Source organism: Rhinatrema bivittatum, chromosome 8, assembly GCF_901001135.1.
Source record: "Rhinatrema bivittatum chromosome 8, aRhiBiv1.1, whole genome shotgun sequence".
Taxonomy (NCBI): domain Eukaryota; kingdom Metazoa; phylum Chordata; class Amphibia; order Gymnophiona; family Rhinatrematidae; genus Rhinatrema; species Rhinatrema bivittatum.
Genome location: NC_042622.1, coordinates 234641506 through 234654920, shown reverse-complemented (window position 1 = coordinate 234654920; position 13415 = coordinate 234641506). Strand labels below are relative to the sequence as shown.

The 13415-nt window shown below is 44.6% G+C and overlaps 1 protein-coding gene across 1 annotated transcript in view; it reads left to right on the top strand.

The window, feature by feature from the left end:
* Window positions 1-13415, top strand: part of TEX45 (testis expressed 45) — a 201636-nt gene that overhangs the window by 58864 nt on the left and 129357 nt on the right. Inside the window, exons 4-5 of the mRNA XM_029614122.1 lie at window positions 1747-1859; window positions 1985-2094. Of these exons, the coding sequence (XP_029469982.1) occupies window positions 1747-1859; window positions 1985-2094 (223 nt within the window). The remainder of the gene's footprint in view (window positions 1-1746; window positions 1860-1984; window positions 2095-13415) is intronic.

Sequence of the window (13415 nt, the reverse complement as noted above, 5' to 3'; positions counted from 1 at the left end):
TTCTTAAAACTGTGCAGTATGAGTACTGGCTGTGTTTTTCCCGATTTCCATCCTTACCTCACTATGCAACTTCATGTACAGATCCATTTTATCTTCCTCAGATCCAACTAGAAGTGCAACTGCTTTTAAAATAGGTAGTGGAGCTGATCCTGCCATCACAGCAAATGCAGGGTTTCTACTCCAGATGCTTCCTTATCCACAAAAAGTCAGAGGGATTATGACCAATCCTGAATTTGAGGCTTCTCAACAGAGTATCGTCTGGAAGAAATTCAAAATTGATTCACTCAGCACAGATCTCCCATTCATTCAACATGGTGAATGGATGTGTGCCCTTGTTCTCAAGGTTGTATATAAACTTGCATCCAATTCATTCCTCCTATTGGTGTTACCTACAGTTCCAGGTGAATTCTTCCCACTACCAGTACAAAGTCCTCTCCTTTGGCATTTCATCTGCATCGTCAGGGAATACAATTCTTTCCCTATCTTGACAACTGGCTAATCACAGCACAGTCACAACAAGCAGTTTTTTGCTCCCTGGATGTAACGATTCACCTTCTGCATAGCCTAGGGTTTTCTCATTCAACTTCGAGAAGTCAAACCTGGAGCTCACGCAGTGCCTCCAATTCATAGGGGCACGCATAGACTCAGTATTACAGAAAGCATTCTTACCCATTGACTGGAGGATTTACCATGATCTCGCTAATCTAGCCATTATTATGAAACTATGTGACCGAGACTGCAAGGCACCCCCTCTACTTATAATAGGAACATATACATGTACAATTACCTTATGTGCCTCTATGTAAAACCGTTTGTGATGGTAGTATACTGAACGACGGTATAGAAAAGATTTTAAATAAATAATCCAAAAACAGCTGTCCAGTCTGGCAGCCATTCACTTAGTTCTACTGATATGTCTTCAATTCAGACACCTTCAGTGGGGTCTCAGATCTCAATAGGATTAACTCACACAACCTCTCTCTTCAGTAATGAGGAGTTATGGTAGTGGCTACTACCCTATGTGTTCTGGGGTGGTGCCCTGCTTTGACTATACCCCCATCAATTCATCCTTACAATAGATGCTTCTAACAGGATTGGGGTGCTCATATGGAATCCTTATCCATCCAGGGAACTTGGTTCTCTCACAAGAATCAAATCAGTCTTCTGGAGCTCGGTGCAATATGGCATGCCCTCACTATATTCACACACATCCTTCAAGGGAGGAGCATTCTAATTCAAATGGCCTATCAGGTCGCTATGTTCTATGTCAACACACAAGTGGGAATGGGATCATGGTCTCCCTGTCGAGAAGCACTGAATATATGGAACTAGGCAGCATGCCATTGGGTGACCCTTCAGGCTACATACTTACCAAGCATCTCCAACATTCTAGCAATCATCTCAGCAGAGTATTTTTGACTTCACGAGTGGTCTCTGCAGCAATCAGTTCAAACTTCTGGGGGTCTACCGACAGTGGACCTGTTTGCATCACAGCAAAACACAAAACTAAGTCACTTTCCTACCAGTAAGGATCCTCTCTGTTCCTTTAATGCTTTCTCATATAATAGATCTGTTTTTTATTAGATGCTTTATGTTCATTTAGCTCTTATGTTTTGTGAGGGTGCACTGATGCTTTTACCTAGCCAGTAGATTGCACAGATGTGGCATCATTGGTCAATCACAGTGCAACTTTTGTCTTTCAGCCTCTAGTGTCATATTATGACATTCATTAAAATATTCTCCTAGGTATGACAAACAACAGGTCGTGTCTGAAATTACCAAGCACAACGTCAATCCAGGGGATGGTCAGAACAGATTCTCCACCACCTCTGCCAAGTCGTATGGACCCTTAAAATTAGGTAGGGATCTAAGAAAGAAATAACATCATATTCCGTGTTGTTTTTGTCTCCCTAAATTTCCTCAAAAATCCCAACTAGTTAAGAGGAAGTCTCTGATATTCGTTCTTTCCTTTTGTTTTTCTTAGACCCTGCTGGCCACAAAATCCAAAGGTACTCACTCACCAGCATCCCTGGGGACCGAAATCCAGAAACAATGTGCAATTGGAGCACCACCCATCATAGAGATTACAGACAGGTCTGGTGCTGCTTTGCTGCCCTGTGCGAGCTCTCTCTTTAATTTCTGGAACCTTCCCTTTGCTATAAAGCATCTTTGTTAGTGATAAAGTTGCCAGGTGGAAATGAGACCTATGGAAGGCCTGTGCCTATTCCATGACTCTCTCCCACACCTTATGTTGATTCAATTTACTGATTAAAATAACTTAGTTACCTGGTCCCCTCCACCACCAGGGAATCCCCTTGTAGATGGTTGCTTAGTCCAAAGTGGAGCTGTTCCCATCGTAACTGATGGAGGGAACCCAGTTGAGTTGGGTTCACTCACTGAATTAATTTCTGTCCATGAACCTAATGTTGTTATTAGTTATACTCCAAAACCACCAGCAGTAACAGTAGAGGCTATGGAATGCTATCAAAGGGTTAGAAGTTTCTGAATCTGTAATAATTGATAATGCTTTGAAGAAGATTAGTTTTGCTTTAGGAACAAATAGGGAAAATTGAAAGGCTAGAGGAACAATCTAGGAAATCTCAAAAGTGAGAATTATCTTTAATAAAAGATAAAGATTTGATTCATCCTAGATTGGAACATTTTGAGAATTTCTTTAGGAGGTTCAAGTTAGACTTTTAAACTTCCCTAAATCTTCTTTGCTTTCACCTCAAGATGTTACAAAATGTTATGTAGAAGCCCTGAAGATTCCAATTGAGTCCTTTCCACCCTTGACTAGAGTATATTACATCCCACTTCTGGAAGACGAAGGTGATATTAGGGGAAATTGTTGGCCGGGGAGTTTGGAAGCTTAACAGGTTTTCTTCAGGACTCTCAAGAAATAGTTACATCTAGAGCTCCTTACTTGTTTAATTTCTGTTGGAATCAGATAAAGAATGGACCCTTAAGAAGTATTTTCGTTGTAAAGTACTCTCTTTATGGGTCAAAAATTATTGAAGTTAAGACAGAAGGTAATTGCTTTAGGTGTTACCTTCGTATTAAGATTTCCATGTAAATGTTTAGTGAACATGGAGAGTAATAGATATTTATTTTTTGACCCTGCCCTAGTTGGAAGCATTTCTTCAAATTAGATCAGTTTCTCCACTGTTTCAATTTTGGAGTCTTCTAGCTAATTGAATGGGAGCATAATTAATTACGTTAACTGCAAATAGCCTCGTTAGTATCTTCCCTTATTGAGGGCTAAAGTTTTGAGTTTATTTTTCCTGTTGTTATTAATGAAATTGATTCCTGTAAGAATTTTCTGTATTCAAGTATTTACTTGATGATTTTTGGAAACTCATATAAGTAAATTATAATAAAAAATAATAACTTAGTTATTGCCCAGATAAAATGGTTTACAAAGGTCAGAATGTATTCTTTCTGGATCGATGTCAAACACTTAGCTAACAGCGTTAGTACCTGTCCAACATCATCCCTAGAAATCATACATCCAGCATTCTCACTGTGCAGCAGTGGTGTACGGTGACATTTATAGTAGTGGATTCAGTTTCGCTTCTTCTGCCCCCTCTCCACTTCCATCTCCACCCCCCCCTTCCCGAGTCACAAGCAGTCTCACTCCCTCCATCTCCTTTCCCCTTCTACACTACCCCCAGGTCTTCAGCAGTTTCACTCCCTCGTGTTCCCTCTCCCCAACATACAAAATACAGTTGGAATCCATATGGTATTTGATCTTTTGTAACATGCATTGGGTGTGAGCTTGGCCCTCAGAAAACCATGAATAAACAAATTACAATACAGTAAACCTCCTATACCAAAACAACACTATCTGTCAACACTCAGACAGTAACAATCCTACCTATAAAAAAGGCAACACTGTAAATATTACATTAGGCCCTAAAATACCAACACACTATTAGGCAAACAGAACAAGCCAGGCTGCCTAAAAATACCTGCAAAATAAAAAATACCTGTACCTAAAAATATTGTACAAAAGCTTTTAAAACTACACAGGTCAATGTTAGATCAGAGACATTCACACAGGTTACATATTGTCTCAGTACCTCATGTACAGTATTTAGGATAATACTTACATAGTTCCAATAAAAGCTAATAGGGTCTGTCTAGAATACAATTACCCCAAGAGACAAATCAGCCATATCAAAACAACATTCACTTACAGACTCAAACATCAATCACCTTACCCAGGAAAGATCAGCAATGCAAATATTACATCAATAAAATATTTAAAAACAGCATATATATCAAATAACATCCAACAATTAAAACTAAAAGGGATTAAAAATAACATCCTTTGCTCTCCATACCCTGGGAACTTTTGATTTCCAGTTGCCCTGAGATTGTCCTGGATTAGTTGGCAGGGGAGAGGGTGCACAAACTTTATCTTCTTTCTCTTCCCCATACACTCACTCTAACACGTGTTCATTATTTTTCACATACACACAAGCACGCTCTCATACTCAGTGGCTCTCTCTCCCACACACACACACATTATCTCATATGCAGTGGCTCTCTCTCCTTCACACACACATACAACCACTCTCTTACACTCAGTAGCTTGCGCTCCCTGACGCACACAAAGACACTCTCTCACACACAGGCACTTTCTCATACAAAAAAGGCACTCTCTTACACTAAGTGGCTCTCTCTCACACAAAAAAGGCACTTACTCTCGCACACAAAAAGGTACTCTCTCCCTCACACACATGCATACTCACATTCAGTGGCTCTCTCTCCTTCACAAACACAGAGGCACTCTCACACTTAGTGGCTCTCTCTCCCTCATACACACACACATAGGCACTCTCACATGCAATGGCTTTCTCTCCCTCACACACATACCACTCTCACACACACAAGCACTCTCTCACACAAAAAAAGCACTCTCTTCCTCATACATACTCAGTGGCTTTCTTTCCATCAAACACATGCACACTCACACTCAGTGGTTCTCTCTCTCACACACAGGCACTCTCACACACACAAGCACATAGGAACTCTCTCTCTCTCACACACACACACACGCTTAGGCACTCTTACTCAGTGGCTCTTTCTCCCTCACACTCAGTGGCGCTCTCGCACACACAGGCACTCTCTTCCTCACACATTCACACTCAATGTCTCTCCCTCCCTCATACACCTGCACACTCATACTCAGTGGCTCTCTCTCCCTCACACACATGCACACTCACAGGCTTCTGCCCCCTACTGGCTCAAATAGGTACACACACACTCTGTGGCTCTTTCCCCTTCATGTACATTCTTACTATGGTTTTTTTCTCCCTCACAGACAGGCATTCTCTCACACACAGTGGCTGTCACACACACATAGAGACAGGTACTCTCTCACATTCAGTGGCTTGCTCGCTCTTACACATATTCTCTCTCACACTGGCTCAGGGCCTTTTGGTCTCTTCTCCGCCTCTTCTTTAAGCTGCAGGGTCGTGGGTCCTCCCTTCGGCTGCCACAGTATGGGCTCTGCATTGGCTTTCCAGGGCTCATCTTCAGCTGCCAATGAGATGGGCTCCACTGATGGCCATGGGGTTTCCTCTCTTCTCCGGCAGGCTGCTGGATGGACTCCCACAGCAGCCTGCTGGATCATGGGTTATTGTTGTGGCATGGGTTGTTGTAGCAGGAGTCACATTGATTGCAAATCATATCTGCTGCCACGGAGTTGATCTAGCGATAAGAGCTGCGAGATCGACCTTGCAGCAGCAGGAGATGACATTCACTTAAATGTGACTTCTGTTACCTGCTGGGGTCAATGAAATGGATTGCGTGGTTGAGGGCAGCATTGGCTTGGGCAGGGGTTTGGTTTATCCTTGCCCAAGTAAAAAAAAACAATGTAAAAAAAAACAAAACACAAAACCCCCCCAAAACCCATGCCAAGTGAGTTTTGGTAGCTGTCTTTTTTTTGCTTTTCACAATGATCACATTAAATTAATTTCAATATTGGGAATATTCAATATTCACAGAAAATAAAGCCAAAGGTAAAGATTATATATATAAACACAAAATGTCAAACATCCTCATGAAAGGTATGCATGAACATCATTTTTATATGTATGAAAACACTAGCTCTCCTACCCATGCACATGAACTACAAATCAGCCAATGTACCTAAAAAGGGGCTGCAAATACTATCACGAACACAAAAGGACAAAAAATCCTCAATATATTATGCTGTAAATCTCTTTGCACTAAAATACTGGTAAATTATATTTAAAGGAACATGCTCTAACATCAGTTTAAATTAATAGTGTGATGCTGAACAGCGCTATCATTATTTATTATTTATTTATTTATTTTTAATTTTTTTTATATACCGATGTCCTGTATACAATACATATCGCACCGGTTTACATTGAACTGAACAGTCACCTCAGGGGCGGAATACATTAAAACATGTGGACAGGAAAACTTTTAGGGAGACATTCATAAAAACTCGATTAACTGTAACTGGGTATCAACTTAGGAAACATATGTACAGTGGTATATATATCGTCTATCGCTACATCAGGTTTTAGCTCTCAGGGAAAGCTTGGGTGAATAGCCAAGTCTTTAGCTTCTTTTTAAATGTCAGAAGGCACGGTTCTTGGTGGAGGTCCGGTGGGAGCAGGTTCCAAAGAGGGGGACCTGCAGTGGACAGAGCTCGTTTCCTCAGTAAGGTTTTCGCCGGCTGGGTGTGAAGCATGTTCTGGTATGCACTTCTGATCGGTCTCTTGGAAAAGTGCTGCTGAAGTGGAAAGATAGGTTGAGGGGGGGAGATGTTGTGAAGAGCCTTGTGAATCATCATAAGGGATTTAAAGTGTATCCTAAATTTTATCGGCAGCCAATGAAGATTCTGGAGGATAGGGGTGATGTGATCCCTTTTTTTAGTGTTAGTGAGGATTCTGGCCGTCGCATTCTGGACCATCTGAAGTGGTTTGATAGTGCTGGCGGGCAGGCCCAGGAGGCGTGAATTGCAATAATCCAGTTTAGGGAGGATGATGGATTGTAGTACCAGGCGGAAGTCTCGGAAGTGTAGAAGTGGTTTTAATTTTTTTAAAACTTGCAATTTGAAGAAGCAATCTTTGGTAGTATTGTTTACGAACTTGGTGAAGTTGAGTTGGTTGTCTAGAAGCACACCAAGATCTCTTACATGCGGCGTGTGGTCGATTGATTTGAAGGAGAGTTGGGAGGAACTAGGCGGGTTGAGCAGAGTGCAGTTGTCTGGAGCTATTATGAGGATTTCAGTTTTGCTAGTGTTTAGCACAAGGTTGAGGCTGGTGAGCAAGTTTTTGATTGCTGAAAGGCAGCTGTTCCAGTAAGACCACGTTTTGTGGAGGGATTCCACTATCGGGATGAGGATCTGAATATCATCCGCGTATAGGAAGTGAGTTAGCTTGAGGTTGGATAGTAGATGGCAGAGTGGGAGGAGATAAATATTGAATAGTGTAGGTGAAAGGGAAGATCCGTGGGGTACCCCCAGCTTTGATCTGATAGGGAGAGACTCTTTGTTGTTAATCCTAACCTTGTATTGCCTGTTTTCAAGGAAAGATTTGAACCAGTTGAGCGCCGAACCTGTTATACCAATCTCTGCTAGACACTGAAGGAGGCAGGAGTGGTTCACGGTGTCGAACGCTGAGGAGAGGTCCCGTAGGACGAGAAGGAAAGGTTGACCTTTTTCCAGATTGATGAGGATGGTATCAGAAAGCGAGGCTAGTAGAGATTCAGTGTTCAATGACTTTCGAAATCCGAATTGGTTTGAGGTGAGTATGTCATTTTCTTCTAAGAATTCAGACAGTTGTCTGTTTACAACCTTCTCCATGATTTTAGCAATCATTGGGAGGTTGGCAATTGGTCTGAAGTTAGCTGGGTCAGTGGGCGGAAGGTTAGGTTATTAAGGAGAGGCTTGAGAATTGCAAGCTTGAGTTGGTCAGGGACTTGGCCTTGGAACAGCGAGCAGTTTATGATGTCTGCTATCGGTTTGGCGATAATGTTAGGAATGGAGAACAGCAGATTGGATGGGATGTGGTCTATTGGGTGGGACAAGGGCTTCATCTTCTTAAGGATGTTTTCAATTTCTAAGGCGGACGTCAGCTCGAGGGAGGCCAGCGAAGCTGTGGTTGATTTCTGTTGCTGGGGGGTTGGGTATGAGCTTTGTGGGCCGGTGGTGGATGAGTAGTTCGGTTGAGGAGAGGGCCCCTTGAGAGGTGTGAGGAGGGGGTCAATTTTCTTCTCAAAGTAGACTGCCAGTTTGTTGGCTTTGTTGGATGCTTGTGCGTCTGGAATGAGGGCGGTAGTCAGTTTAGTGAGGGCTGACACATAGGAAAACAGAGCTCTAGAGTCGAAGATAAAGTGGTGGATCTTTTTGGAGAAGAATTCTTTCTTGGTTCTGTTGATGACGTATCTGTAAGAGTTTAGGCAAGATTTATAAGCCGAGAGGGTTGTTGTGGAGTGGTTTTTTCGCCACCTGTGCTCCTTACATCTGAGATCTTGTTTGAGCGCCTTCAACTCGGGTGTGAACCAGGGTTTCCTGTTGTCCTTGTCTGGATGGAGAGTTTTTGTGGTCATGGGGCATACTTGATCAGCCACCCTGTTGGTGATGTTGATCCACGAAGTAGTGGCCGTGTTGACGTCCGAAAGGTTTAGTTGAGCTAGTTCTTTGGATAAATGAGAGCTGAGGAGTTCTCCGGTGCAAGGTTTTCTGGTAGCGACTGAAGTTGCATGTGTTGCTTGGGGAGGGTGTTCCTTGATCTCTAGAGCCGTGGAGATGATTCAGTGGTCCGTCCAAGGAACCTGTAGGCATGATGGATTGTTAACGGACGATATTCCTTCATTTATGAAAACGAGGTCTAACGTGTGACCTGCCTTGTGGGTGGGATCATTGACAATTTGTCTGAAACCCATGTGGCCAAGGGAGGAGAGTAGGGTTTCGCAGTTGGTGGAGCGAGGTTGGACGTCCACGTGAAGGTTGAAGTCTCCCATAAGGATAGCTGGTTTTCCTGCATTAAGATGTTGGCGACTAGTTCGATGATGGGGGATGGGTCTGCCTCGAGTATTCCTGGAGGGGCGTATATCAATCCAATTAGGAGGTATTTTGATTTGAAGAGGGCAAATTCAAGGTTAGCTGAAGTATTTGTGGCTTGTAGGGTCAGACCTAGACCTTTTTTGGCTGCAAGGAGCAGTCCTCCTCCTCTTTTTTTGATCCTGGGAATGGAGATGAGGTCGTAGGCCTGGGTGGGTAGCTGATTTAGAAGTACTGTATCTGTAGTTTTTAACCAGGTTTCTGTGATAGCACAGATGTCCGGTTTAGTGTCGTTGAGGATGAGCGATTTTTTTGAGATGGATTGCGCATTAAATAAAGTCAGTGAGAAAAGTGCTAGGCCTAGTAATTGTGTGCAGGGCGATAACGAGATGGGGATGATCCTCTGTTGGCGGTTGAGTGAATGGGTGTAGGGCTTAGGGAGACTCCTCAGGCCGTTGTAGAAGATGGGAATGTTGAAGGAACGCATGGTGTCTGGATCTATGGGCAAGGCTGGTAGATCGAGTTAGGCTGGATAGTGAGGAGCCTGTGGCTATGATAGCTGGTTGAGCTCAGAAGCTTCTCAGATTGCTGGAACCACCAGGAAGTAGTGGAAGTAGGAGGTTGAGCAATATTGAGCAATATTGGAGGCTGCCCGGGTGGGGAGCAAGACAGATGTTGAACCATACTATAGGCCGAGGCTCCACTCGGGACCGCATGAAGCGGCGCACAAAGGGGCGGTGACGCAATCAGGCCTCCTCCAGTTCCCTACCCCCCTACCTAACTTTCCCTTCTTCTCTCCTCCCCGACCTCTAACCCCTTCCTATCTACTTACTTTTTTTTGTTTCATTACTTTCTGCTCCTCTGGAACAGAAGTAATCTGCACACGCCGGCCAGCTACCAGTGTGTGCTTTCCCAGGACAGTGTAGAATGGCGCTTTCCTGGCCCGCCCTCTGCCCCACTCCTCCCCACCCAGACTCCGTCCCCCAGCCCACCCCTTTTGAGAAGTCCGGCACTTGTGCGCATACCGGGGTTTACGCACGTGGTTGGGCCCATTTTAAATACGCGCAGCCCCCAACCACGTTCATAAACTGTGATTTTTATGCACACGGGCCTTTGAAAATCCAGGCTTTAGCGTTTTGAGCCGCAAGTCCCAGCATTTACAGACATGAGATACATAGAATCTGTTTATTTTATTTGCAAACATGGGTAGATTTTTAAATTTATGCGCGGGCGTAGATTTGTTCACGCAACCCGGCGCGAACAAATCTATGCCCGATTTTATAACATGTGCGCGCTGCTGCGCGCATGTTATAAAATCTAGAGTTCCCTGTACGTACCAGGATCAGTCCAGGACACCTGGGTTGTGACTCCGCACCAGTAGATGGAGACAGACTAAAACTTGTGGGCGGAGCCATATATGCCCCTGTGCCAGTCACAGCCCCTCAGTCTTACTCTGTCTCCAGTAGGTGGTGCAGGTCTAGTAGGTGGTGCAGGTCTAGTCACAGCCTCTGAGTGGCCTGAGGACTGATAGTTAGTCTTTGTGGTTTTATTGATTTCGGTTTATTGGTTTTTGAGGATTGGTGCGTGCAGCGAGCGATGGATTCATTTTCCGCTTCAGTCGCAGAGATTCTAACGTTTCTTCAAGCCGGTCTGGTCAAAGGCTTGCCGTGCAGTTCGCTACGGGTCCAGGTGGCGGCGCTTGCACGTTTGCGGGGTAAGGTCCGGGGAGCCTCCTTGGCTCTTCCTCTGGATATCTCCCGTTTTCTTCGGGGGGGCTGAACGTCTCCGTCCTCCATTGCGTCCACCTTGTCCATCTTGGAACTTCTACTGGGTTCTTCCGCCCTAGGCTCGGCTCCGTTGGCGCCATTGAAGCGCGCAACTCCGAAGGCCCTTCCTTTGAAGACGGGCGGAGTTGCGGGCGCTGTCCTGTAGGGAACCGGTCTTGCGGATTTCCGATCCCGGAGTGTCCTGGCGGACGATCCTTTTCTTCCTTCCTAAGGTTGGGTCGTCTTTTCACGTGAATTGGTCAGTGGAGTTAACGGCGTTTTCGGGTCGGGGAGTCCTCTGATCCCCAGTCGGAAGCTGGACGTGCGGAGGTCTCTTCTTCATTTAGAGGTTACTAATCCGTTCCGGGTAACCGACCATCTGTTCGTTTTGTTCTCGGGGCCAAAGAAATGGGCCGCTGCGTCCCGCCCGACGTTCATGCGTTGGCTTAAGGAGGCCATTGGCTCCAGGCCGCATCCTGGGCGGAAGCTTTTCAGGTATCGCCTCAAGAGATTGGCAGGGCGGCTACCTGGAAGTCGAGGTATCGCCTCAAGAGATTGGCAGGGTGGCTGCCTGGAAGTCGATGCATACCTTTATCAGGCATTATCGGTTGGATGTCCGGGCTCCCGATTCCGGGGGATTTGGAGAGAGGGTACTCCGAGCGGGCCTCTCTGCTTCCCACCCTAGGTAACTTTTGCTCTGGTACATCCCAGGTGTCCTGGACTGATCCTGGTACGTACAGGGAAAGGAAAATTAGTTTCTTACCTGATAATTTTCGTTCCTGTAGTACCAAGGATCAGTCCAGGATCCCGCCCGCAGAGCTTCGCCACAGTAACGGAGAGTCCGCTCATAATTGTTCTTAGTCCTGCTGATCGCTTGTTTAGCTCTCTCGGTTGGGGAGTCCGGTTAGGAGTTTGCTGCTAAGTTTTGGGTTAGTAGTGAATTTTCTAGCCAGTTTTGTTGATTGGTTGCATTGCTACTTTGACATTACGTATGACTGAGGGGCTGTGACTGGCACAGGGGCATATATGGCTCCGCCCACAAGTTTTAGTCTGTCTCCATCTACTGGTGCGGAGTCACAACCCAGGTGTCCTGGACTGATCCTTGGTACTACAGGAACGAAAATTATCAGGTAAGAAACTAATTTTCCTTCGGCGCACGCAGTGGGGGGGGGGCACAATTGTGCAACCTGTGCACGCCGAGCCGAGCAGCCTACCTCCGTTCCCTCCGCCTCCCCCCACCTTCCCCTCCCTTCCCCTATCTAACCCACCCCCCAGCCCTACCTAAATCCCCCCCCACCACCTTTGTTATACAAGTTATGCCTGCCCTGCAAAGAGAGTTACAGCATAATATATAGGAAAATTGGTTCTTACTTGCTAATTTTCGTTCCTCTAATACCACAGATCAGATTACATAGATGTTTACAAATAATTCCAAAATTTTACAAAACTTATTAATCGCTAAATACTACCCCCATTAAAATCTTAATCAAAAATCTCCAACATTCACACCATTCATAAAATATATACCATACTACATACACTCCATACTATGTATATAAAAACACTCATATATCAAAAAAATTATATATCTAGCACAAAAAATTATTATATAACAAAGAATATCTGACTATTCAATATGGGGTAGATTTTTAAACATACGCACACGTGTCCATGTTATAAAATCTGGAGTGGACACGCAAAGGGGGGTGGAATAATGCAATTTTTGCGTGGCGACGCATTGCGATCTTCCCCAGTTCCCTACCCCTACCCTAACTTTCCTTTCCCTCTCCTCTCTGCTCCCTATCCCTATCCTAGCTACCCCTGTTTTTTTTATTTTACCTTTTGCTCCTCAACAGGAGCAGTAACAAGTTGCATACCAGCAGAGTGTCGGCATGCGCTTCCCCAGCACAGTGGCAAATGGCCGCTGTATCGGTGCCTAAAGCCCCGCCTCTCCTCAACCCCTGGACTTCCCCTTTTCTTAGGCTCGGCACTTCGGTGCGTAATCCCGTATTTTACGCACGTGGGCAATTTAAAATCTGCCCGTACAAGTATAGCTATCACCTTAAACCTAATAAAATATTTCTTACAGGACAAGCAAACCAAATATTTCTTACAGGACTACCCCAAACCAAATAAAATATTTCAAACAAAATACAAATAAAATATTTCAAACAAAATAAAATATTACAGGACTACCCCAAACCAAATAAAATATTTCTTACAGGACTACCCCAAACCAAATAAGCCTGATACTTCACTTTCAATGCATATCCTGCTTCAACCGCAGGGGAGAAGAAAAACTGATACTTCACGCATATCCAGCATAGCTCTCTACTTCAACGGCAGGGGAGAAGAAAAACTGATACTACACGCATATCCAGCATAGCTCCCTGCTTCAACGGCAGGGGAGAAGAAAAACAACCAATAAGGGCTGAATAACACAGTCTGGGTAAAACAAATAAACATGGGTGTAGCTTGCTTATTGCGGCGGTTACTACCCCTACTACCCCTAACTAATCAAGCTTGATATTTCACTTGGTTGCAGCTCCATCACTGCTCTCTACATTAATGGTGGGGGTGGAAGGGAAATAGAACCAAAGAGC